This window comes from Sinohyriopsis cumingii, chromosome 10, assembly GCF_028554795.1.
Source record: "Sinohyriopsis cumingii isolate HCF-2022 chromosome 10, ASM2855479v2, whole genome shotgun sequence".
In the NCBI taxonomy this organism is placed as follows: Eukaryota; Metazoa; Mollusca; class Bivalvia; order Unionida; family Unionidae; genus Sinohyriopsis; species Sinohyriopsis cumingii.
Genome location: NC_142970.1, coordinates 107,730,908 through 107,758,116, shown reverse-complemented (window position 1 = coordinate 107,758,116; position 27,209 = coordinate 107,730,908). Strand labels below are relative to the sequence as shown.

At 37.3% G+C, this 27,209-nt stretch overlaps 2 protein-coding genes across 3 annotated transcripts in view; one reads left to right on the top strand and one right to left on the bottom strand.

Annotated features, from left to right (window-relative positions):
• Positions 1–403: 403 nt before the first annotated feature.
• Positions 404–16,845, bottom strand: LOC149790798 (uncharacterized). Of its 2 annotated transcripts, none has more exons than XM_089972863.1 (4): positions 16,776–16,845; positions 9,645–13,588; positions 4,882–5,821; positions 404–2,225 (listed from the first exon to the last, which is right to left on the bottom strand). In XM_089972863.1, the coding sequence occupies exons 2-4, from the start codon at positions 13,543–13,545 to the stop codon at positions 1,919–1,921; spliced, it is 5,148 nt and encodes a 1,715-aa protein (XP_089828989.1). In that variant the 5' UTR covers positions 13,546–13,588; positions 16,776–16,845; the 3' UTR covers positions 404–1,918. The 2 variants fall into 2 exon arrangements, 1 of the variants encoding a protein (XP_089828989.1); XR_016423904.1 differs by lacking the exon at positions 404–2,225 and adding an exon at positions 7,697–8,051 and having other exon boundaries at positions 5,707–5,821.
• Positions 16,846–17,027: 182 nt separating this feature from the next.
• LOC149790797 (pleckstrin homology domain-containing family A member 8-like) overlaps positions 17,028–27,209 on the top strand; it is a 49,773-nt gene continuing 39,591 nt past the window's right edge. Inside the window, exon 1 of the mRNA XM_089972859.1 lies at positions 17,028–17,096. Coding sequence (XP_089828985.1) covers positions 17,057–17,096 — 40 coding nt within the window. The 5' untranslated portion in view covers positions 17,028–17,056. The remainder of the gene's footprint in view (positions 17,097–27,209) is intronic.

The following is a 27,209-nucleotide window of genomic DNA, read 5'->3' as shown; positions in this document are numbered from 1 at the left end:
TCCAAGGCAGATGCTCTAACCACTAGGCCACTGGAGTGGTCTGAAGAAAGGACACCAAATGAAAATTAGATGCTTCATGCAGAATGTAATATTATTACTAATGTTATTGTTATTTAAAATTTGTCCGTTACATTCAATGATATAGATGACTCATTGCTTTAAGTAAAAACTTTGATATTGACACTACCAATTCTGTCGCTGCAGGCAAAACTGAAATTCCTAGCCAGAGTTTGCAAGTAAGGTTATTTATGGACTATTTAAGTAGCTTTCCAGGACTTGCACAAGTTTTAAAGGATTACTTTATCTGGTATGGAAAATAAATTTTCTCCAAAATGCATAAGAAAAATAATTAACAAACCACTACAGCAAAGGGATACTACTCTGTCTGGTATCTACGATGTCATGCATTTCATCCACCAATCTTCTGATTTTATTTATTTAAAAAGTACATAAATAACAGAATTTCTAAACTTAAAAAGTGATATATATTTTGTTCAATTCTGTTCTGAACTCCCTCAAATTAAATTAAAAGATATCTAGGCAAAGTTTGGGGAGTTTTTTAAAAACAAAATTGAAGAACTATTCCAGAAAAAAAAAGACTTCTTCAAAATTGAACCATTCTAACATTTCAGGTACATGTATATAGTACTATGATTTTTACCTTTCAGTTGATCACAGCAACTGATGTATGAGACAAAAAAACTTCCAGGAAACTTTAACAAATATTCATAACCCCAACAATGGTGATGCTGTTGCTACTGCCAGCAATCAGAGTGGAAATCTGGTACGCATTGTATCACCATTCCCGGTTAACATAACAAAACGTTTTACAATTTATAACAAGAGTTAATAATTCATAATTTTTTCTACAAAGCATATCGTCAACCATCAACAAGATTTATAAGATGGCTGGTCTGACAGCAGTAACTAATGCCCATGTTAGGCCAAAGAAATCTTCTGATGAAAGCTGCCATGTCAATATGACCTTCCATTCAAAAGAAACAGTGACAAGATTTTAATATGACTGCTGTAACAGCCAACTTATATGCCAGATCAGCACCATTTTCAAATACAGACAACTAGACAATATAGAAAGTCTTTCTTATTGATTTGACCTTCTATTCAGGATGAGAAACAATAACAAGATTTTCAAAATGGCTGCTGTGGTTGCCATATGGAATGTCCATGCAGCATTATTTTGATTTAGGACCAACTAGATCTTTGGCTGAATGTGTTTCCATAGCAACCCTCAAAGTAGTTAAGGAGTAGTGATAACAAACTTTTGATAACAGATGGATGGATAATGAATGGCAGATGACTAATACCAGACCATCCCCAAAACTCTCAAACTCTCCTGGTCTATGACCAGTACAACCAGATATTACTTGGACACAAAACAATAGCAGACCAAGCTAGACCTCATGCCATATGTACTCTTTTATAAGTCAAATCCAACTGCAAACAACATAGATCATTTACTGCCGTAGCATAATGCATGTGCAGATCAGGGTCAATGTTGCTCGTTCTACGATTCCTCCTTACAAACTGCACAGAACCAGAGCATTATGCAATGGCACATCTTGGTCTGTTGGATTAATTTTATAAGTGACTATATATGGTAATTTCTTTTTACCCCAAGTGCAATATTTCTGTACATTGCCAACCTTTCTTCACATTAGTCAATAACTACAAATTGTAAGTGAGTCTTTCAATATTTTGGTGCAATTCCACTGAAATTACTTTCCTTGCATGGAAAGAAAGCTACCAATATTTAACACTTAAAGAAAAGATTTATCGAACAAAGTTCCATTTTAAATGTATGAAACAAGGGGATCTCGTCTCCGTTAAATGAGTGCTAAAATGTTGGATAATCCCTCAAATGATCCAGTTAAAACTGTATGAAAAGAAATCTGCAATTTTACAATTCTTCCACTGGGTGAACACAACATGTGTGACAAGCAACAGCCCTGTGACTAAGAAACTTCAGTTCACAGACTTTACAGTTGAACCATTTACCATGTGGCCAGCGACATCGGGCAGACAAATGATCGTAGAGTTCTAATACCGAATAAATTGACTTTCTGCATAGCTCACAATGGAAGAGAGGCTGACTTTCTTCTAACTGATGTACAGCATAAGGTCCTTGGTGGTCAACAACTCTGTGACACATTTGTCTAAGGGGGCTTTCAAACTGGAGAGAACAGTCATTTTCCATACAGCAGATCCTGGAACATGAAGTGTATAAAATCTGTTTAAAAAAAGTCATTCAAAGGCACAGCTTGATAGATATATGATGGAATTGCATTGCACCCCACATCCCAATAATATTTCTAATTTTTTTAAATGTATGGTTAGATTCCTGCCTTTGTAAAATGATATCTTGGCATCTACATTAGTCTGCAATAAACTTTAAGGAGGAACACAACTAAAATACTGATTCATAAATTTGATATATGAACATACCATCTATACTTGCTTATGAGTCCAACTGCAAGCAATTGAGACCCTGAACTGCCATTTCATGTGTGCAAGAAGATCTGGGTTTATGTCGCTTTTTACACCTAACAAACTGCACAGAGCCAGATCTCCTGGTGCATTATGCAAAAGGTAGATCAGGGAATATGTTGCTTGTTACGCATAACATACTGCACAGAGCCAGATCTTCTGGTGCATTATGCAAAAGGTAGATCAGGGTCTATGTTGCTTTTTACACCAAACAAACTGCACAGAGCTAGATCTCCTGGTGCATTATGCAAAGGTAGATCAGGGTCTATGTTGCTTTTTACACCTAACAAACTGCACAGAGCTAGATCTTCTGGTGCATTATGCAAAAGGTAGATCTGGGCATATGTTGCTTGTTACGCCTAACAAACTGCACAGAGCCAGATGTCCTGGTGCATTATGCAAAAGGCAGATCTGGGTCTGTACAGTTCAGAGCTAGCTAGTCTAACTTATAAGGGTGTATATAGGGTAGTTATGTGTCCAGGTATTACAAATCACTTAGAAATACATAGATTGGTAGTAGTAGGTATTATGATTGGGTAACATATTTGAAGAAGAAATACATAGATTGGTGAGCATTTTCTTAGGCTACTTTATTTCCAAGGTAATTACATAAAACTGTATGGGGAAAATGTACCCTTTTATTAATTACCAATAAAATAATAGCTTACTAAGTATTTTAAAAATCTGGAAACTTGATACAAGTTGGAGATCACAGACTCTTCCTGTCATATACACAAAGAAAAGTAGGCGAGTTAATTTTTTAGAACAACAATTATTTAGGTTATATCGCATTTCCATAACCCGCATAGCTGATTAATGTCATGTTGCAAATTGCTAAATTTTCCAAGCAGTCATGTATAATTTTCATTGACTTTCTGTAATTTTCTCTCACAAGACATTAACTGGGAACTAAACTATAAAAAAGGATGTCTTTTTTCAATATTTAATAACAGACAAAAGTTGTGATGACCAATCCCAGAATTCACAGCACTATGATATGCCAAGATCATACAGATTTTCATATTATTTGATGTGATGAACGTGTTAGAAGTCAAACTGACACCATTTTTATATAGGACCATGCAGACATCATTAAAAATCTTCTGGTAAAAACCCAAAGTCTATATTCAGTGACAGCAAGATTTTTGTAACATGTTCTATATTAAAAATCTGTCATTAAGTTTTTACTTTAACTGAATTTTTAAGATCTAATATCCTCAGATATTAAAATCCATATATAAATATTGGTGTAGGACAATGGTGACAATAATTCATTGATATCAACAAATGTTCCATGAACCCACCCACCGTTTCCTGCATTATGTTAACCAAAATTTGAGGCTCTCTCACAATTTCACACCCAAGCTGATGATGCAGCTGAGGTATTTGGACCTTGCTGCTTTGCTAATTATCGAGAGACAGGTGTAAAGGCTTGTATTTAAATTATTCTCACGTTAAAAAAATGGCATTATATATGCCAAGAGCAAATGACTTTAAAAAAAAGTATATAATCTTCAGATAAATATTTAGTTTGATGAAACTGATGCTAACCATGCCATCAGTGTCTGTAAATGATACTTTTGTCTCACTCTCTGCTAATGCACACTAGACAAAAACATGAAACAGATATACAGTACACACAAAATGTATTGACTATTTTCGGCTCATGCCTGTGAAGCTGCTACTGGTTTACACACTATGACACAATAAGCTGCCATTGGTTTACACACTATGACACAATAAGCTGCCATTGGTTTACACACCATGACACACTGTAATTTCCATCTAATAAAGGCTCTGTCCAGCCCCAGCTACACCATGTTGTGGGGCATTTACACTTTGATTTGTTAGCACCTATTGCAAGTGCTATATGAACTAATATGTAAGACAGATATGCACTCTGCACCAATGGGCAGAATACAAGCACGTCACTAACTACACCCATTTGCACCCTACACCAATGGGTTGAATCTAAGCACATCACTAACTACACCCATATGCACTCTGCACCAATGGGTTGAATACAAGCATGTCACTAACTACACACATTTGCACCCTACACCAATGGGTTGAATGTAAGCATGTCACTAACTACACCCATATGCACTCTACACTAATGGGTTGAAAAGCATGTCACAAGTTCCACCCATATGCACTCTACACCAATGGGTTGAATATAAGCATGTCACTAACTACACACATCTGCACCCTACACCAATGGGTTGAATCTAAGCATGTCACTAACTACACACATCTGCACCCTAAACCAATGGGTTGAATCTAAGCATGTCACTAACTAAACACATCTGCACCCTACACCAACATAAGTATAACAAAGCCAGTACACTTTTAGTGTGTACTGAAGTTTAAACTTACATCTTCACTTTGTAATGTACAAAGCTAATATGAAAGGCCATAGGAAGCAGTTTTGCCATAGCTATCCCACAGTAAGGGCAATGATGAATGGATACTTGTATACAGGACTCTTCATGGTCATTGCGATGTCCCTCTTCACTGAATTCTGATCCACAATAGTGGCACCTGAAACTGAGAAGAGGCAGCCACTCCTTTTGCGAAGGACAACATAGTTTATAATGCATATGAAGCCAAATTCTATTTGGGAATGCCCTGTTACATTTAGAACACAGATTGGCGTGAACTTGACCTAAACCGTGGTCCATCAAATCGTGTTCCAGTTTCAATCGATGAGTGCGGAAAAGCTTTTCACAATGTTTACATTCATACTCTCTATCAAGATTGATTTCACTGCCATTTTTGTTTTTGAAAACTGAATGTGACAGAAAGTGAGAGTTCAAAAGTTCGTGGCTTGTGAACCGCAGCTTACAGCATTTACATCGGCAGCTGCTTTTGTTGATATAAATCTCAAAGTCCACAATATGATACATAAAGTCTTGTTCGCTGACGAAAAATTCTTTGCAATTTATACACTCCATGAGTCTACTGGAATCGTGAATTTGATAATCCAGATCTCTGTCTGCCAGCTTTTCCATGATTCTTCCAAATGAAGTAATAGAACCAGTAAACACGGTCCTTCTCTTTTTGCTCCAGAAACATTCCATTTTAGAAATGTTAATGCCTGCCAAGGGCTTCTCTGATGAAGGTCTCTTTCTGCCTGATTTCCCTTTTTTAACTTGATGTGACTTGGGACCAAACGCCTTCAACAATGTATTCTTTACTGATGTTAATTGTGTGCCAGAGCAAGATGCGTTGTTACACGACTCCTTCTCAAGGTCACATGGCTTCTGATTACAAGGCAGTCTGGTACACAGTCCATCAAAAGGATCAGATGGAAGCGCTGCAATTAGAATTTTAAAGAGAAAAACATGGTAGAAAATACTGAATGTTAAATATTTTCACAAATACATTACACCAATTATGTCAATAAAAAAGTGATTAGTAAGGTGTGCTTATCCGTTGGTAAAACAGTGTTATGCCTTTTATGTAGGCTTTGAAAAAGACATACAGCACTAAAGTTTCAGTGAAAGAAACGTTTTAGAGGATATGTCTATGTGAATTTGTTTTGACACAATGATTCTTTTGAGGGACAAGCCCATCACAAAGCATAGGGCATATATGCAGCAACTGATATCTCTAAAATGTATGAAAACTACAGTAGCAGTCAAGCAGTTCATTGCCTGACTGTGTCAGTTACTTAAGTCTTCATGTAATCAAGGGGCTTGTATGAAAATGTTAGCAGTCTAGCAGTTCATTACCTGACTGTGTCATATACTGCAGTCTTCATGCAGTTATGGGGCTAGTTGCAGTCTGTCACCATTGGAACCAGTCTTAAGGTCATTATCAACTATTAGATTCTTGAAGTTACTGACGCTCTAATGAGCAAAAACAATTTCAAGTAAACTGATATAAGACTGTTACTTCCTTTTAACTGTCAAGTGTAAAACAAAATCCCTAATACTCTTCAGCAATAACAAGATTTTCAAATCACCTGCTATAATGAACGTATTGGACGTTCAATTGGCACAATTCTCAATTAGAACCAAACAGACATCATTGGAAGCCTTTTTGTGAAAACCCTATGTCAATATGACCATCCATTCTGGGAAGTAGCGACAAGATTTTCAAGATGCATGTTGTGACAGCCATGCTGGATGTATAACTGGCACTATTTTCTTTTAGGACCAACCAAGGATTATGTCTATGTGTGAAAAGCACATGCTGATAGAGCCATCCATTTGGGAGAGATAACAATATTTTCAAGATGGCCACAATGAAGAGTGGCATCATTTTCATTTAGGACTAACAAAAATCTTTTAGTAAAGGTCTCATGTGAATACAACTATCCACTCAGGTGGAGTAGTAATAAAATTCTAAATGTTTAATTTTGGACACCAGATTGGTATCTGTTTAATTTTGGACACCATAATGGCATCTGTTTAATTTTGGACCATATTGGACACCAGATTGGCATCTGTTTAATTTTGGACCATACTGGACACCAGATTGGCATCTGTTTAATTTTGGACACCAGATTGGCATCTGTTTAATTTTGGAAACCAGATTGGCATCTGTTTAATATTGGACCAACCAGACATCATAAGAAGTCTTTCAATGAACAATCCATGGTGACATGATCCAATATGCAATAACAATAGCAAGATTTTCAAGATGGCCACTGTAAAAACTAGAATGGATCTCTGAGTGTCGTATTTTCATTCAGGACGAGCTAAACAATAGGATGGACAAATATTGCATAGACAAATCCTCCATGTAGTTTAGGAGCAGTATTGATAATAAACTTGCACTAATAGACAGACAATAGATGCCAGTGAGACTTATTTTTATCTTTAGTGCACGATGGTTCCCTCCACTGCACCCACAGGGTGCATAAATAAGATCCAAGAAAATAACGATAGAACATTATCATGGTATATTTTAACTAACATAGCTGAGTTCATCCCAAGGTTACTGAATAGAGTATACTCACTGCTAACGATAATCAATTTTATTGGATAACAGAAATGTCTTTCTGATTTTGGCCTGGCTTGGATACTTATTGAAAGTATATGGTTGATGATCAGTGATAGAAAACGTGAAGTAGTAAAGATTATATTTTGTGTAAAAACAACACTGCTGCAGCATTTGTTTTGAAAGTAGCATACTGGTGAGACAAAATGTAGATTCAAATGTCCAAAATGTGGGGAATATTTACTCAAACATGGAGATCAATTTCCCAGTATGCAAGGTTTGCGACTGAGACGGCTGATAATGATCCCAGGTGCTCAGGTCATCATGGACCACTCCAGTCGCCTAGTAGTTAGAGTATCTGCCTCTGATGCAGGAGGTCACAGGTTCGAACCCTCGCAGTCATACCAAAGACTTTTAAAAATGGTACTAACAGCTGCCTCACTAGGCACTCAGAAATAAGACGTTAAGTGTCATGACTGATCGGCCTGGTGTCAGGATAATGTGACTGGGTGGGACATCATGCTATATGTCTGTGGCATGAAGCCCCAGTACTTGACATCACTATGAACTGCCACACTGTAGACATCGTAGCGACATGACTGAAAAATTGTTAAAGCTATGTTAAAAAAATCCAAATACTCAGGATATGGATTTTTTAATTGCTTTACTTTTCTAGCATGATAAGCAATACATCGGTAATAAAATCCAACATGATTTGCTAGTTTCCTTGACCATTAAAATAACTGTGACCTAAACTTGGGACAAAACAAGAAAACCATGCTGTAGTCAGACTCTACAATGACTAATTTGAAAGAGATAATGCTGGAAAATTGAATATTTACTGCAGAAATCGATAAATCCTTGACACAAATGTATGTGAAAATGTCTTTGAAGTTTCCAACCAAATAAGTAACATAAAAGAATATTTATGATCCATTTTGATTCTAAATGACCCCATTTTTTGATCCCACTTTATCCATTTCCGGAATGAATGCTATGAAGGTGGAGTCCATTACTGGTGTTAAAATGATTTGATTAAAGGTAAACCATATTTAACTTTGGTAGACTTTAATCATTACCTTTTAGGGGGTAAATCATATTTAACTTTGGTAGACTTTAATCATTACCTTTTAGGGGGTAAATCATATTTAACTTTGGTAGACTTTAATCATTACCTTTTAGGGGCAAATCATATTTAACTTTGGTAGACTTTAATCATTACCTTTTAGGGGGTAAATCATATTTAACATTGGTAGACTTTAATCATTACCTTTTAGGAGGTAAATCATATTTAACTTTGGTAGACTTTAATCATTACCTTTTAGGGGGTAAACCATATTTAACTTTGGTAGACTTTAATCATTACCTTTCAGGGGGTAAACCATATTTAACTTTGGTAGACTTTAATCATTACCTTTTAGGGGGTAAATCATATTTAACTTTGGTAGACTTTAATCATTACCTTTTAGGGGTAAATCATATTTAACTTTGGTAGACTTTAATCATTACCTTTTAGGGGGTTTTCCTTTAATGTTTCGTGTTAGCTTCTTCACTTTCTGAACCTGAAATTTTTATTTCTTTTGATGTCATTAGCTTTCTTGAAAGCTAGGGCATTTTTTTTCTCTCATAAAAGATTATGTAAAGTTTAGAGCCAATGACAGTTTTTGGGAGTGTACAGAATAAACAGTCAAATAACACTGGGATCAAGTATCACTTAAGTTCTCAATAATTTCTATAAACTGAGATTTTGTGTTATCTTACTTATATTTCTGACAATAAATATATATCATATCATACGATAACAAATAATTCTTTGGTTTTAAAACTGCACACCTACAAGTCCCAGCAGCTGAAAAATTTAAAACTGAGATTTTACATCCATCAGACATCTTAAATTCAGCTTGTAAAGGAAGCCACAGCAGCAGAGATGGTAGAGCGTTTGACTCACAATCAAAGGACAATGGGTTTGATACCTGCTCAGGCCAGCAACCTCTGTATGTCCTTGGGAAAGGCACATAGCTCCTATTTTCTTGGCATGATGTAGCTAATACAGTGATATTGAAACCAATTTGAAATAAAAAATTTACTTGGAAATATACTAAAATTAACCAAATTAATTGCTAATAGCACAAGAGTTAACTGCTAGCTGTGAAAATAATACCATAGCAAACATGCTGGATATGGAGAAATACCTGTCTTCTCATCAACAACGCTTCCTTTTTGGCTTTTCCCATCAGAGGATGGAGAACTGTCCTTCCCATGACCTGCTTCTCCCTGCATTCCACTGGCCCAGACAAGGCCTAATGTCTTCGATTGATCACCTGTTTGTGACAAATTATCCCATACTATTTCTACATCATTTTCTGAATTAACTATTTGTTCTTCATCTTGATATATGTCCTGAGAAGATGTTTTTTTCATAATCATAAATGAGGAACTACATGGACGAATATCTGGCATACTGACTGAGGTAGGCATACTGATTGAGGTAGGCATACTGACTGAGGTTGGCATAATGACTGAGCTAGGCTCATTTGCTTTAGAACCAACTGTAGCAACAGTTGCAGCATCTTTTGGCTTCATGCTAGTATATGAATTAGATGTGGACTTGTCAAAAGGGTGACTAGGCTTGTCAGATGGATGACTAGAATTGACTAAATGTAGATTAGTGAGTAGACTTTTCACTTGTGAATTCTGAACAGAAGCAATGGAGGAATCCTCTGCCTCTCCACAACGTACCGATGTTTTTAAATGCAATCTGCTACTTGAATTTAACTTCAATGGTTCATAAGAAAAAGATGATTTTGTTGATTCTTCTGCACTGAATGACATTTGCAAATTTTGATGGAGAGGTGCATTGCTTGGATTTGGTCCTTGCTTACTGGTCTGAGGTTGATTCAGGATTTGACCCTTAATAGGAATGCACTGATAAATTACTGGGGATATCTGCAACCCTTCAGGTGGAGCTGACTTCACAACGGGAACAACTTTCGTTGGTACATTTCTTCGTTGTAGAATTGTGGGTAGCTTAAAAGATGTTTTGGTTACAGTCTGTGCTGTCAGTGGTGGAGGACTTATACCTTGAGAAGCCTGTGCTGTCAGTCGCGGAGTACTGATACCTTGAGAAGCCTGTGCTGTCAGTCGTGGAGGACAGATACCTTGAGAAGCCTGTGCTGTCAGTTGCAGAGTACTGATACCTTGAGAAGCCTGTGCTGTCAGTCGTGGAGTACTGATACTTTGAGATGTCTGTACTGTCAGTGGTGGAATACTGATACCTTGAGATGTCTGCACTGTCAGTGGTGGAGTACTGATACCTTGAGAAGCCTGTGCTGTCAGTGGTGGAGTACTGATACCTTGAGAAGTCTTTGCTGTCAGTGGTCGAGTACTGATACCTTGAGAAGTATGTGCTGTCAGTGGTGGAGTACTGATACTTTGAGAAGCCTGTGCTGTCAGTGGTGGAGTACTGATACCTTGAAAAGCCTGTGCTGTCAGTGGTGGAGTACTGATACCTTGAGAAGTCTTTGCTGTCAGTGGTCGAGTACTGATACCTTGAGAAGTCTGTGCTGTCAGTGGTGGAGTACTGATACAATGAGAAGACTGTGCAGTCAGTCGTGGAGCACTGATACCTTTAGAAGTCTGTGCTGTCAGCAGTGGAGGACTGACACCCTGAGAAGTCTGTGCTGTCAGTGGTCGAGTACTGATACCCTGAGAAGTCTGTGCTGTCACTGGTGGAGTACTGATAACTCGAGAAGTCTGCGCTGGCAGTGGTGAAGTATTGATACCTTCAGAAGTCTGTGCTGTTAGCTGTGGAGCACTGATACATTGAGAAGCCTGCACTGTCAGCTGTGGAGGACTGATACATTGAGAAGTCTGTGCTGTCAGAAGTTGAGGAATGATACCCTGGAATCTTAAGTTTTCTGATGTATTTTTCATGAGAGTTATCTCCTTGCCAGTCATATCTTTTCTTGCTGCTGCAGTTGTGTTTGCCACTAAATCTGCTGTAGAACTCATTTCCTTTTTAGTGTTAGAAAAATCTGAAAGTCTGTTAAAAGTAAAACCTGAAGCTAAATGTGCTGAATCAGCATCTGTACTCCCATAGTCATCCATTGGCTCAGTTTTCACTACTGACAGATCAACCGAAGGACAGTCATAATTTTCATTCTCCAAAGAATTGTTTTGATTTCTAGAATTCCTTTCTTCATTTGGAGCACCATCATGCACACTCTCGACTGTATTTTCTCTAAAGTCAGGGTTAATCTCAATTTTAATCCATTCTGTATCCTTTCCATCCTTCTGACATGGGTAATCACATGATACTGGTGAATCCCCTTTCTCCAGCTGTTTATGGCCAATTCTGTTTTGATCATGGTTGTACCCACCTTGAATTTTTGCCACATCAGTTTGATTCTGACTGACTTGATTAAAGATTTCATCATCACAGGTTCTTCCAGAGCAAGAATGAGCCTTTGATTTTCCTGTTCCACCAGAATTTATGTGCTCATTCTCAACTTGCTCATGTTCTACTCGCTCCTGTATCTGTTGTCTGGTCTGTAGTCCTTTGCCTTGGGGTTTAAAATCATCCTTTGTTTTATTTTTAATGGCCTCTGTTACTATATCCATCATCACTACATTCATAAGGTCATCATTCCAAACATCACACTCAAACTCCTCTTCAAAACATTCTGACAATGGAAGTCTGTCAAGTGATTGCATTGATGTAGTGTCTTTCTTTTCTGGAACTCTTTCTGAACTTGAGTTGGATCCACCAACTACAGGAGTGGACAAAGATGAACGTGTATGCTTCACATATAGTACATTGTTCTTCTCCTCACCTACTTCCTTACTTTTATTCTGTCTCAGTTCTTTCTCTCCCTCCACCTCTTTATAATTATCCTGTCCTAGTTCCTCCTTTCCCTCCAGTTCTTCCCACTCATGATTTTCCTTCACGTCTTCATCATGTTCCTTCTCCTTCTCCTCCTCCTTCCCATTCACTACCTTATCACCCTGATATCCTCCAACTGCATTCTTCTCTTCATCCTTATCCTTTTTATTGACATTTTTGTCACCACAATTATCACTGTCATTATTATCAATTTCAATTATTTCCATCTCACTGTCCATTATCTCTACAGCCATTGTTTGTTTTTTTTCCATATCAGAGTTACCTGATCCTTCTGAAGTTCCTGATGATATATTAATAATTGCTTTGGATTCAGACCTGGACTTTTCTTTACTGATTGCCCTATAATTTATGGCAGGTCTAATTTGGCCTTTCCTAGGTTCAGACATCACAATGTCACACTTGTCAATATCAATACTAATACCACTTGCAGTCTGGGCGTACTTTTCATCAGTTCGATAGTCACCTGGAGTGGTAGTCTTACTACTAGAAGCCTCTTGTATATCAATGACAAGCCTGTTTTCCTCATCATCCAAGTTTTCTGTGTCACTTTCATTTTTTGTGTCTTCAAATGGCATGGCCTTCTTGTTACCATCAATAATTCTGTCCTTAAATGGTGTCTTTCTTCCATCAGAGTGAGCTTTGCTGTTGCATTGAATTTTATCCTCATAATCTTGAGTGGACCCGTTATCCCCTGAACAACGACTTTCATCATAATGAATGATACTGTGTGTACCAGACATTCGAAATTCACTATTTACTTCCTTTTGTGTATCTTTGGAGAAAAGTGAAGAAAATTCCTTCTCATTCAAAGTCTTTTTCTGAATTACACACGAGTCATTGAACCTGAACTTAACAACTTCCGCAATGCTACACTCAACGTGTTGATATGGACCAGTTTTGGGTGCAAGTTTTGAAACGGAAAAACAAATCTGATCATTTTCCATACAAATTGTCCAAATGCTATCAGAAACAAACGTCTGGAAACTTTTACGCTCACAGCCAATTTCTGGATTGTGAAAATTACGCTTCAATCTAACATTGACATCGTAGGAGACATTGATCTTGTTGGCGTCAAGCTGGGAGTGCTTCCACATGTCAATAAATAGTTGTAACTGCCTAATTGGAACGGTGATTTTAAGGGCCCCTATTGGGCATAATCCTGGATTAGCATTGTTAAAGTCTGGATCCATTTCCGCACAGTAAATTATGCAAAATCTGCATCCATCAAATAACCTGAAATGAAACAAGAGAGCATCTTAATTGTGAAACAAATTGAAAGATGCCTTAGTGGACACATCCATGTAAAGAATAACATCTGTGAAGCTCTACTCTTATGCATAATATGTCAAGGACAAAATCTGAGCTCTTTATAGCATTTTCTACAGATTCAGTGTAGTACAGTGGAGGTCATACAGAATCAGTGTAGTACAGTGGAGGTCTTACAGATTCAGTGTAGTGCAGTGGAGGTTATTCAGATTCAGTGTAGTGCAGTGGAGGTCATACAGAATCAGTGTAGTGCAGTGGAGGTCATACAGATTCAGTGTAGTGCAGTGGAGGTTATACAGATTCAGTGTAGTGCAGTGGAGGTCATACAGATTCATTGTAGTGCAGTGGAGGTCATACAGATTCAGTGTTGTGCAGTGCAGGTCGTAATTATATTACACATGAACATTTTTTTCTATATAAAGTTACATTGTTGTAACTTACAGAGAGAACTCCATGCGAAGGACAATATTTTGACAGCTGCAGCAGTTGCTCACATTAAAATGTATAGACTATGCTATGCTATGTTCATGCTAGTGTAGTGTTCTGACAAACTCAGTTTAGTGTAGTGTACGTCATAATTATGCTACACTTAAGAAGTTTCAAAGTTGTAACTTAAATGCAAAGGACACTATTTTGGCATAAAAGGTATTTATCATTACGTATTTAAGCTGGTATAGTATTCTGTAGACAGTGTAGGCCATAATGGAAAGTCAGCATACATGGTTTACTACACTTTATGTACACTCATGATCACTGATTAATTGACAAATGTGCCAAAGCAGCTGGTATGTGTCAGTCCATGAAACATCTGCTTTAGTTCATTCACAAACGTATTTAATCAATCAAAATGTAAAGTGCCTACTACGCGAATGTACATGATTTGTTTACAAATCAAAAGTGCTGGCATCTGCGTCCATTGTTTGTTTACAATAGAAAGTAATTCTTTAATGCCCATGAATGCAATATGAATTGCACATGAGTTCAATATTTTAAAATAGTACCATTCTTACACGTCTTTGGTATGACTTGGCCAGTTTTAAACCCATGACCTCCTGCATCGAGGTGGATGCTCTAATGACTAGGCCACTGGAGTGGTCTAAACAGAAATGACTAAAGTTAGCACAGAATAAAACTGTAAGAATACACAAGTTCTGTTGGAGACAAATTTATACTGTATGCTTGATTTGTGTATAATGGGCTTGATATTACATTCATCAAAAAAAATAATGTAAAAATCTTATCAAAGAAACAAATATTACATGTGTTTTTAAAAAAAAAATGAATCATTTTTTTAAGAATGAAAATTAAACACCAAGACCAGCACAAAGTGTCTGTTCCTAATATTTAATTCAGTCCTGAGACTGACTAAAAAATGGGCTATTGCTGAAATGAAAAAAAAATTCCAGGATAAGAGCTAAGTTCACTAGGGTCTTTTCAATCCGTATGTGTATTTAAAGCATCCAAGTGATAAAGGATCAAGTCTTAGATACATTCCTTGTGTACATTCTGAGTACTGATTCCGACTTCCTAAACGTTTCAGGGATGACATGTCAAACTAGTATAATTCTGGACAATAATCATTAAATGTAAAATAAATTTATTTCTGGTTTACATTATTTTTTCCCTGATGATCCCTGATAGTTTTTGGACAATGAAAAATGGCAAAAATTCTGAATTGTCCAAACATTATCAACTGTAAGAATTTTAATATTATTTCACATTGGAGTCTTGTGCATTAGAATACTTATAGTTTTTCCCCATTTTTTTTTAAGTGCACAATTCAATAATAATGTTTTTTGATCATGGTCAGCTTCAAATTATCAAACAAATGGAACTTATTAAATTAAGGGAGGTACATGTGTAACTATTATACAGCACTGTTTTGCTAAGTAATACTAATAAGGCTTTTTCTGGAAGGAACAAAATTAGGTTGTAAAACTGTGGCTCACATTTGCAAACCGGGAATGACAAAATCAGTTAGAATGGTGGCAATTATCTTTAATGAAAACAAGCCATCTCAACCCTTTTTTGAATACATTTTTATTTGTTTTAATAAAGAAACATACATCAATATAATCTGATTTCAGCTTTAATCACATTCCAGTAAACTTGAAAACACGTTAACTTGCTTATGTCAGATTTTTAATCCATTAAAAACAAGACCTCAGAGTAAGTTAAGTTTTGCTAAAACAATTAGACTTTATTTGGTGGAAAAGTGTCTATATGGGCTGCCGAGTGTATGAGATATTCCTGAAAATAGGTCTCTTGTTCCCTTGTCAATCAACCTGGGAACACGCTACATAATGCCATTTACTGAGGCCGTAAAAAGTCAACCAAAAGAACAAAAATATCAGGTTCAACATTTTTTATTGTAGGATTAATGTAGTTCAGGGTTAGAGGCTTCTTGAAATAACATAACAAGCCTACTATCCTCCACTCTACCACCAATCTCAACCATTATGGCCGATGGAAACTATGAGGGAAAAATATCTATATCAAAAGATCTACCAAATTTGCTTATCGGTTTTTAACATGAAAACAAAAAAATACATGTTTTTAAGGCCAACATTCAGAACTAATTCATTCTGATGAAGCATTTCTCACAAACTTAATTTGCTTTCTGGATTTGCTGCATCTTAACGATTATGTCATTATTGTCAGGTCTCATGTAGGCATATTCAAGTTTGACAATAATGTACCTGGACTTACAGTTGACATCTTAAAATCGAAATTAAATTTGGGATTTTTCTGTTCAAAGGAATTCAGTTTTTAATTACAGCTTCCATATGAAACTCGCTTTATTCCAAAGATATGACACGTGCATATATTTACTTTATACATGTATAGCGTCAATCGACGACTATCACATTATGGAATAATCCGAGTTTCCCCTAATTCTTCCCACCTGACTTTCGATAGTTTGATATTAATGACACCTCAACATATTTTTTTTTTTTTAAAATGTATCAAAAATGATGTGGGAAGGGTCTGGGGAAACAAAAGACCTCCCTTTCTCTCGAAAATAAATCACACAACGATTTGTTGCATTAGGTTGGGATTTTGTCGTTCGTAGGAATGTCATGTTTTAATAAATTGCTACCGAATTTAAATATTTGGTCAATTTATCGTGCTCAAAAACACGCTGAATGGTTACCTAATTCAAATAGGTGAGATATGACAATATTCTCTTTGCAGAGCGATGCCCTCTTCATCCGTCGCATCGCTCAATGGTAGTTACGTATTGTTATAATTTAACAAAACTTGATATAAATGACATTTTCACTGCAATTGATAACATCGATAAATATGTTTACTTAGTATATATACACCCGAAAGAGAGTATATACACTTTTAAGATCCATCTTAATTACGAAACTAATATTTTATTACCAGCTTTATATGTTGACGTTTGACAGAAGGTAAACGACATGCAGGATGGAAGGTGTACTTTGGAAATGGACAAATTATTTATCTGGTAAGGAATGATCAAGATTAATGACATGTATGCTGTAATCCTCCAGTCATTTACGTGTATTTGCTGAAAATTAAATTGTTGTTAGCCTGTTAAAGTTCATAAAGAGACGCAAGATTTCTGGCAGCAGGAAGTTGCCGTCAATAGCCGTGTTCTGCTCGCAGTAAGAATTTCATCTCACCTCTCCTTTCTCAATTAAGATATTTGGATCTTTATGTTGGGGTGTTTGGTCAGGGCGTGTTTTCTGTTTAAAACGTGGAATTCGTCGAAATCATGCGACATCAGCATGGGTTGTCGCTTTAAGATTCATCATATGACTTCATTAAGCACTGGATTTTTTTACCATATGTAGCAACAGGGCATGATATTTCCAATATTATGGAATGTATACAAATCGGATGTTTTCTGCATCATTTCAGTTTGCAAAATTAAAACGAATCACAGGAATCATTCAAATACATGTACCTTCCACGATTTTGAATGTATATCTTTGAAATTTGGCCCATTTTATTTGCCTCGCAGTATTTCTTGCTGAAATTTTCCTATTTCTTACCGATGGTTATATAGAGGTTACTAGAAAGACCTAAATATACTAAAAAACTGAAGTACACCGAAGTAAACATATTTGCCCTAATACTTGTGAAAAAGAATTTATTATGATTTGCATATTTTTTAATCGTGATAAAATTAGTATGATTTAGCACATTATGTCACAGTCATTGGAAAATATTTTGATTCTTATTCAAAATAAAGATATTTTTAAGCCACATTTTATGCATTCAAGGCTAGACTCAGATTTACCGCTATGGTGGCCTGTTGGCTAGAGTGTCCGCATCGGATGTGGGGGGTCATGGGTTTGAATCCCGGCAAAGTCATACTGAAAATGACATAAAAATGGTACTAACAGCTGCCTCGCTAGGCGCTCAGCATTAAGAGGTTCGTGTTAGGACTGGTCGGCCTGGTGTCTGGATAATGTGACTGGGTGGAACATCATGCTACATGTCTGCGGCATGATTCCCCAGTGCTAGACATCACTATAAACTGCCACACTGCAGATATCATAGCGATATGGCTGAAATATTGTTAAAGCTATGTTAAAAATCCAAAACACACACACACACTTCAACAATTACTCATATTTTCCTGTGTTGAGAAAATGACTCTGATGCAATTTGCCTTCTGCTTGATGTTTGTATTACAGTATATGGCATTTCTGTCTTTTACCTCATTTGGTGTTTGTTATTTATTTCAAAACACTTAAGTATATGATATGTATACTGCAAGTGTATGATATATATGTATATAATTAAAATACACATTCTGGTTTCTCGCAATGATAACTTCTCTCTTATATTTAAATGTTCTGACTGATTATCATTCCTTTCCAGTCAAGTCGCTGTTTATCACACCTTTCCAGTCAAGTCACTGGTTATCATACCTTTCCAGTCAAGTCGCTGTTTATCATACCTTTCCAGCCAAGTTGCTGTTTATCACACCTTTCCAGTCAAGTCGCTGTTTATCATACCTTTCCAGTCAAGTTGCTATTTATCATACCTTTCCAGCCAAGTTGCTGTTTATCACACCTTTCCAGTCAAGTCGCTGTTTATCATACCTTTTCAGTCAAGTTGCTGTTTATCATACCTTTCCAGTCAAGTAAAATCAAATACAGTTGAGTGACTTCATTGCATGAATTGCAATATAAATTGGTAAAAAGTAAACAATTCATATCAAAATCACTTAAATCAAAGATTGGTTTGTTTTTTTTATTATGAAAACAATTACAATTTTTATAATTGCAGTGTACACTGATATATACACCAAAAACATATTGCAGTGTACACTGATATATACACCAAAAACATGTAAATACAGTCAAACCTGTCCGTAAAAGCCACCTATGGGAAAAGGCAAAAGTTGCCATTGTAGACAGTTGACCTCAGAGGCAGGTACAACCCTTGAACTTGGTTCAAGACAAATTTATGCACTATGAAGCAGATAGTATTATCATTATTATTATTTCACATGTATTATTATTAGCAATATGAGTATGCTATCAAGATACATGTATTTTATTTAGCAACAATCAAGAAAACTACAGATGAGTACATACACTCATGTATCTCTCATATCTCTCTCATGCAAAACCTTTTATCTCATTTTCAGTTGAAACAGCTTAAAAATAAAATACATCTTACCTGTAATTGCAAAATAAAATACATCTTACCTGTAATTGCAAAATAAAATACATCTTACCTGTAATTGCAAAATAAAATACATCTTACCTGTAATTGCAAAATAAAATATATCTTACCTGTAATTTCAAAATAAAATACATCTTACCTGTAATTGCAAAATAAAATATATCTTACCTGTAATTTCAAAATAAAATACATCTTACCTGTAATTGCAAAATGAAATACATCTTACCTGTAATTGCAAAAAAAAATACATCTTACCTGTAATTGCAAAATAAAATACATCTTACCTGTAATTGCAAAATAAAATACATCTTACATGTAATTGCAGAATAAAATACATCTTACCTGTAAGACACAACAGTCTTTTGTTGGGCATGAAAATGTGTTTACACTTTAAACAATTGAGGGAATAAGCGGTTGCTCAAACTCACAGAGATTCAAAGACGGTTGGCTTTAGCTTGTGACCTTTGATGATTAGCGAATAAATAGAAGCTTCCAGGTGCTCTTGTTAGTAGTTCCTAAATGTTAATCCAAGTTTCCTTTGAACCGTCTCACCCACTGTTTAATATTGGGACATTTATGTAGGTTTGTCAGGTCAGAGTCAGTTGTCTATCAGAAAGTTGGAACTGACCACCACAAAGCCAGATTCATCAGGTAGAGAACACATGACGACTTGGTAGTTACATGATGCAACAAAACTGTCATTGTCACTTGCCTCATTCTTGATGAATCTGACTTTCTCCAAATTGCTGTGACAGTGAGAGGTTTCTGGTCTTTGTTGTCAAATAAATATGTTGAGAATTAGCAATGTGGCGCATCAAGCGCCACAGCTCAACTTCAGTGAGTGGCTAGAGCAACATCGTCTGCGAAGAGCATGTCCCTGATGATTACTTCACGCACTTTGCCCTTTGCCTTTAGTCATGCCAGGTTGAACAGTCTGCCGTCTGGTCATGTGTGCAGGTAGATCCCTTCTGTGGATGTCCCAAAAGCATGCTTGAGCTGAAATGCAAAGAAGATGCTGAAGAGTTGGGGGAGGGGCAAGGATGCAGCCCTGTTTCACTCCACTGTGGATGTCAAAGGGGTCGGATGTTGAGCCATGATACTGCACAGTACTGTACCTTTCATGTCATCGTGGAAGGACAGGACCATGCTTAGCAACTTTGGAGGACATCCATTTTTTGCCAGGATTGTGAAGAGTCTGTCTCTGCTGACCAGATCGAATGCCTTGGTGAGGTCTACAAAGGCCAGGAAGAGGGGTCTGTGTTGTTCTCTGCATTTCTCCTGTAGTTACCTGATGGAGATCATGTCGATTGTTGACCTTTCTGCGTGGAACTCGCACTGCGACTCTGGATACACTATGTCAGCAAGTGTCTGCAGTCTGTTCAGGATGACGCATGTGAAAATTTTACCCATTATACTGAGAAGGGATATGCCCCGTAGTTGTTGCAGTTGCTTCTTTTCTTATACAGGGTTACAGTATTGGTGTCTCTCGTGTCCTAAGGCACTGCACCCTCATCCCAGCACTGGCAGAGGAGGTCTTGCAGGTGTGTGAGCAGCACGCTACAGCCGCACTTCTGCTGGGATGCCATCCTTCCCTGGGGCTTTACCTAAGGACAGTCTCTCTAAGGCCTTCTTTAGTTTGGATTCAGTAGGTTTCTTGGCCATGAGAGGGAGGTTTTCAATGGCATTGAACGCATCATTGGTCATGTGGTTCTGTCTGGAGTACAGTTCAGAGTAGCATTCCACCCAACGCTCCATCTGCTTGCCTTTGTTGTGGATGGTATTGCCTGTGGCAGACTTCACTGGTGCTGTCACCTTCTTCGTGGGACCCATTGCTTTTTTTATGCCATCATACATGCCTCTTATGTTTCCAATATCTGCTGCTGACTGGATGCTCTGACAGAGCTGAAGCCAGTATTCATTGGCACACTGCCATGCTAATCAATGCACTTTGCTTTTGGTAGACCTGTATGCCTGTAGTGTCTTCTGGCAGGGGGATCGCTTTTGTATTGCAGGTGAGTACTGCGACACTCTTCTATGACTGGCATGAGTGTGGCGGAGTTAGCCTCAAACTAGTCATTGTTCTTTGATTGCTTATTACCAAAGGTCCATGTGGCTGTGCTGTACACAGTCTGTCTGACATGATCCCATCTTTCTTTGGCACTGTTGTTGGGAGGTTCTGAATCAAACATCTTGGAAAGAGCATAGGTGAATTCCTCGTCCTTGTCTGGATATGACGTTTTGCTCACATCAATGCGTGGTTTACCCTCTTGCCTAGAGCGGTGGATTTTCTTCATCTGAAGCTTCCTTTTGCAGCACACCAGAGAGTGTTGGTGTCACAGTCAGTGCTGTGGAAGCACACACTTCATGGCTGACCATCTTGTAATGATCAAGTCCAGCTGGTGTAGGTGTTTAGACTGGGGATGCCTCCAAGACACTTTATGCTGTGGCTTTGTCTGATAGAATGAATTGGTGATGCTGAGGTCATGGTATGAGCACATATCTAGAAGGCGCTGCCTGTTCTCATTCATCTTCCCAGTGCCAAACTTGCCAAGACAGGATGGTCAAGAGTCATGGTTGGCACCCACCCTAGCATTGAAGTCACCCATAAAATCAAGTTCTCTTCCTTGGGAATTTTGTCGAGCGAGTTTAGCTCATCGTAGAATTCATCCTTGTTATCTGTGGAGGCGCTTAGTGTGAGAGCGTAAATGCTGATCAGGTTGACAGGCGCGGTTGTGGTGTGGAGGCAGAGGGATAGCAGTCTTACATTTCCTTGTTGGCAGGGTTCTATCATCCCCATCAGAGTGTTCCTGACAGCGAATCCAACACCAAACTCTCTGGCTTCATCGGCACTCTTTCCTTGCCAGAAAAATGTGTAGTTCTTTTCTCTTAGGGACCCGGAATCTGGTAGTCATGTCTCCTGTAGCGAGGCGATATCAACCTGGAGTCTTGCAAGTTCATTGTTGATGACTGAAGCCTTTCGAACATCACTGATTGTCTAGAGATCATCTGAAAGCCCAGTCAGCATAAGGCCCACACCAAGACCTTGGAAAAACTGATTAGAGAACTTCTCTTTGTAGATGATGCCGCACTTATTGCCCACACAGAAGCCACTTTACAGTGCATAACATCCTGCTTTGCAGAAGCTTGCCAGCTCTTTGGTCTTGATGTTAACCTAAAGAAAGCTGAGGTACTTCACCAGCCGGCACACAAGGAAGTGTACTGGCCACCAAGCATCTTCTTTGACCAGACAGAGCTGAAAGCAGTCCACCAGTTCACCTACCTGGGCTGTGTGATTTTCTCTGATGCCAAGATTGACAAAGAAATAGACAACAGACTGGCCAAGGCAAACGGTGCCTTTGGCAGACGCTATAAATGAGTGTGGCACAATGCCGGTCTCAAGAGAGATACAAAGATCAGCATCTACAGATCTGTCATACTGACCACCCTCCTATATGGTGCCAAATCCTGGGTCACCTACAGCCACCACCCTGAACGCTTCCATCAAAGCTGCCTCCGCACCATCCTCAACCATCTATGGAGTGACTTCATTACCAACACTGAAGTTCTCAAACAAGCAGGGATCACCAGCGTTGAGGCCATGCTCATGAAGATACAGCTATGCTGGGCAGGGCTTTTCTCCAGAATGGAGGATCATTGCCTGCCAAAGATCACACTGTATGGTGAGCTGTCCACTGGCCACCGTGATAGAGGGGCACCTCGACAGAGATATTTAGACTCCTTGAAAAAGATCCTCACCACCTGTGGCACTGACCACGGCCAATGGGCATCACAAGCTGCTGACCTTGAAAACTGGCGCCATACAGTTCACCGGGCCACTGCCACTTATGAACAAAACAGATGGGCCAGCTTGAATTGGGCTCATCAGCCACCAGTGCGCCTGCAATAGACATTGACATCCCCCTTCCTAAATCTTCCTAAATCTTTGCAAGTAGAGTCAAGCCAACACAACACATGGACATGCAGGTTGCAGAATTGGTGTTGTCTTGTGACTAGCAATGTAAATGGTGAGTACCAGGTCAAATTTCATCAGCGCTGTAGTTCGTCTCAACTATAAATGAATTAAAGATATAAAGATTATAATAATCACAGTTTCTCAGAATTTAATTACATGTAAATCATTTCCCTATTGGTTTCATGCAGATATGACTTGAAGTAACATTAAGTTTGTTAGACCTGCTGGTAATTGGCTACCCTATGACATCAGTACATGGTGGTGGCGAATTCCAATTTTTTTTTTTAGGCGAACAACTCAGACCCTTCATCCCAACAAAAATGTCCAAATATCACAAATAGGGTGGGAAGGGTCATAAAAAGTCTTTGATTACTAAATTAATGCAGTATATGTCATGTAAGGTTAGACACTGCCTTGCTTTTGAAACTGACACATTGACCTCTTTGAGTTTCGCCAAATTAAAATCGTACAAATCAAATAAGAAATATTTAAAAATCAATTCAGGTAATATACCTTTATATATATACCATGCCTTGCTCACCCAGCAAAAGAAGTTTAATTTGCTTACTTGGAGGGTCACTGCTGATACTCTGCAGTGACCACAGAATGCAGGATGAAACCACTGCTTGGTTTAGAAATGCATGGCTAATGACCGTAGAGGACAGGTGACTTGTGATTTCATTTATATAGAAAATTTGCTGGTGGAATTAAAATTAGAATGACTATTGTTACCAGGTGTCAGCTGAACTCGGGTGACTTTTAGGATAGGTTTGACCGTACCTGTGTATCGGGGTTTTGAGCATATTTTTGTGTTTTTAGTCACTGGTTATTTATAAATGTTTTGAGAACATCCAGCTTCAAGAGTATATTGACTTTTTCTGCATTCGAAGTACTTATTCATCCTTTGTGAATTTTTTCAAAAGTTCCCCTTACTTTTTCTGTATGAATCATATCATTCTTGAGGCATACTTGAGTTGAAAATGTATGTCACTATTAAAAACCAATTGTAAATTTCATTAAAATGTTCATGTACATTGATTTGAATTCATAATTTAGTAAATAAAAATAGCAGTTTTAAAATTTGTTTATGATCAGATAATTTTTGTCAGTTTTCATTACTTTAAAAAAAAAAATATAATCAGTAATAGAATAATTTTAAATATTTTCAGATTTCTGTTTATCAAGTTTATGTTATAATTTCATTACAGGGTTGTTCTCTTGTGGTTTTTGTTTGTTTTTGTTGAAGTCTCAGCGAGATATTTTGCTAGTCCCAATTTTTTTAAATGTAATTTTCACTATTATTTTGAGTAATATTACAAGGTTTATGAAATATCGTGTAGAGTCAGCTGTTAAAATGTGGAATCATAAGAAACTGGCATCAGGTTGGTTCTCATCAAATTTATGTGATTGATTTTGTTTAAATAGAGAAACAAAGGACTGCAAATTGATTTTATGCTTGTATTATTCAAGGTCTCAATTGGTTTTCTTTCAGTTTCTTTTGCAGAATGGTTTAATGTTTACCTATTTAAATATCAAAGATTCTGTAGAATGATTTTACATTTTCCTATTTAAATATAAAAAATTATGTACAAAGGTTTAATGTTTACCTATTTAAATATTAAGAATTTTGTGGAATGGTTTAACATTTACCTATTTAAATATTAAAAATGCTGTAGAATGGTTTAACTTTTACATATTTAAATATTAAAAATTGTGTTGAATGGTTTAACGCTTACCTTTTTAATAGGGGCCCCGAGTGGCCGAGTGGTCTAAAGCGCTCTTCATTACGGATCACTGCCATCTCACCTCTGTCTGCGTGGGTTCGAGTCTCAGATTCGGCTAATGTGGATATGTGAGAAAGCTTGCCAGTAGTTTCTCGTGGGTCGATGGTAATTTCCAGGGTTTTCCTGGGTTCTTCCTCCACCATTAATACTGGCCGCCATGTATAGCCTATCTTGTGCTGAAAAATGACGTTAAACTCTACAACAACAACAACAACAACCTTTTTGATACTTTTTAATACTGTCATCATTGTTACATTTTTTTAATATTTTCATAGGCATATCCCAGCAAGAGTTTCTCATATTGCAGTCATTGGTTACATTTAAGAAAAGAAATATTTTGGGGCTTTTGCACAATATATATACTTGAAGGCGTACATGAGCGTGTGTGGTCCTTACCTTGTTTTTCAGCTCTGAAAAATTAAGTTGATATTTATTACTGCATAATTTGTGTCAGAAATTCAGTTTGATCTGACTGTTTTTCATAAACAAATAATAATAGAAACTTTGTTACTTATGCTGACCTAGCTCCTGACCTTGATTCAGAATCAATAAAAGTTGAAGTAAACAATTTTTAAAAAATATTCTTTCTCAGACAAAGCTTCATAAAATGAAATCGAGGCCATATTGGGAGTATGTGATGTTAGGGATGTAAAAAGCTTCTATGTTGTTCTAGAAACATGACCATCTGACCCTCATATGGGAATCTGGTTTGTGTCTTAAATTAGAGTATAACTGTTTTCTGTAGAGAATTTGGGCAGTCAGGCTTTAAACCATTGACACTTTAAGGTGTTTTTGTTGTGACCAGTTTGAGTTCAATTTTTAACTCTTGATACACCAGTACATCGCTGACCACAGCATACGTCATCACCTTCCATTTGGGATTTTATTTGAACTCAGTTTCATTAGAACTTTTATTACTAGGACTTCTATTTTTTTATTCTTGGATTATTTTTGGATTTAATTCGTAGATCCGTAATTCTTTTTGTCATTTTTTACCTTGTTTTTCTTGGGAAATAAATTATTTGTTAAGTTTTACAAAGCTTGTTGTCTTGACACTTTTCTTTTTTGTTTTGTAAGAGCCTAAATGTGACAGAATAAACTCACACTAGATCAAATGTTTATGTTTGTTTCTAAAGTTTCCCAAAAATAAATGATGAAGCTACTGTCCAAAATATATAAAATATTATTTTTAAGTAGCACCTTTCAAAATTTATTGGATAGAACATGTGCTATACAGATTTCTTTCCATTCTAGTGTTAATGTATTTGGATGAGTAACTGAATTTAACATCATGTAATCTAGGTTTATGAAGGGATGCAGCCCAAAAAATTAAGATACCCACTCCCATCGTGTAATCTAGGTTTATGAAGGGGCCCCGAGTGGCCGAGTGGTCTAAAGCGCTCTCCGTTACGGATCACTGCCATCTCACCTCTGTCTGCGTGGGTTCGAGTCTCGGATTCGGCTAATGTGGGTATGTGAGAAAGCCTGCCAGTAGCTTCTCGTGGGTCGGTGGTTCTTTCCGGGGTTTTCCCGGGTTCTTCCGCCACCATTAATACTGGCCGCCATGTATAGCCAATCGCGTGCTGAAAAATGGCGTTAAGCCCTACAACAACAACTACAACAACAAGGTTTATGAAGGGATGCAGCCCAAAATATTAAGATACCACTCCCATCTGTTATTGGGTATGACATGATATTAACTAGACTAGGCACACATAAAACTAAACCATCTGACACATGGGCACTTGGAATAAATTATGTGTTTAGAAGATGGTGTTGACCTAAATTCATCCCCAACAAACAGTAAATGAAGGGCTGCAGAAAAAGAGAAGAACATAAGTTATCAAACTGACCTCTGCATAGTTCCTTTTCCTTAGTTCATATTGTGGTGCACCTTAATTGGGTTGAATGTAGGAAATATTAATTAATTTATTGGTTTGTGGAGATACAAAATCAATAAATATTAATGGTTCTTGATTAGAAGTGAAAATTAAATTTCCAGTTACTTTATGAATTAATCTTGTGTAGAAATAAGCATTAAGTAGGATTTGTTTCAGGATGTACGGTTGTAGGATTTGTTTCAGGATGTACGGGTTGTAGGATTTGTTTCAGGATGTATGGTTGTAGGATTTGTTTCAGGATGTACGGTTGTAGGATT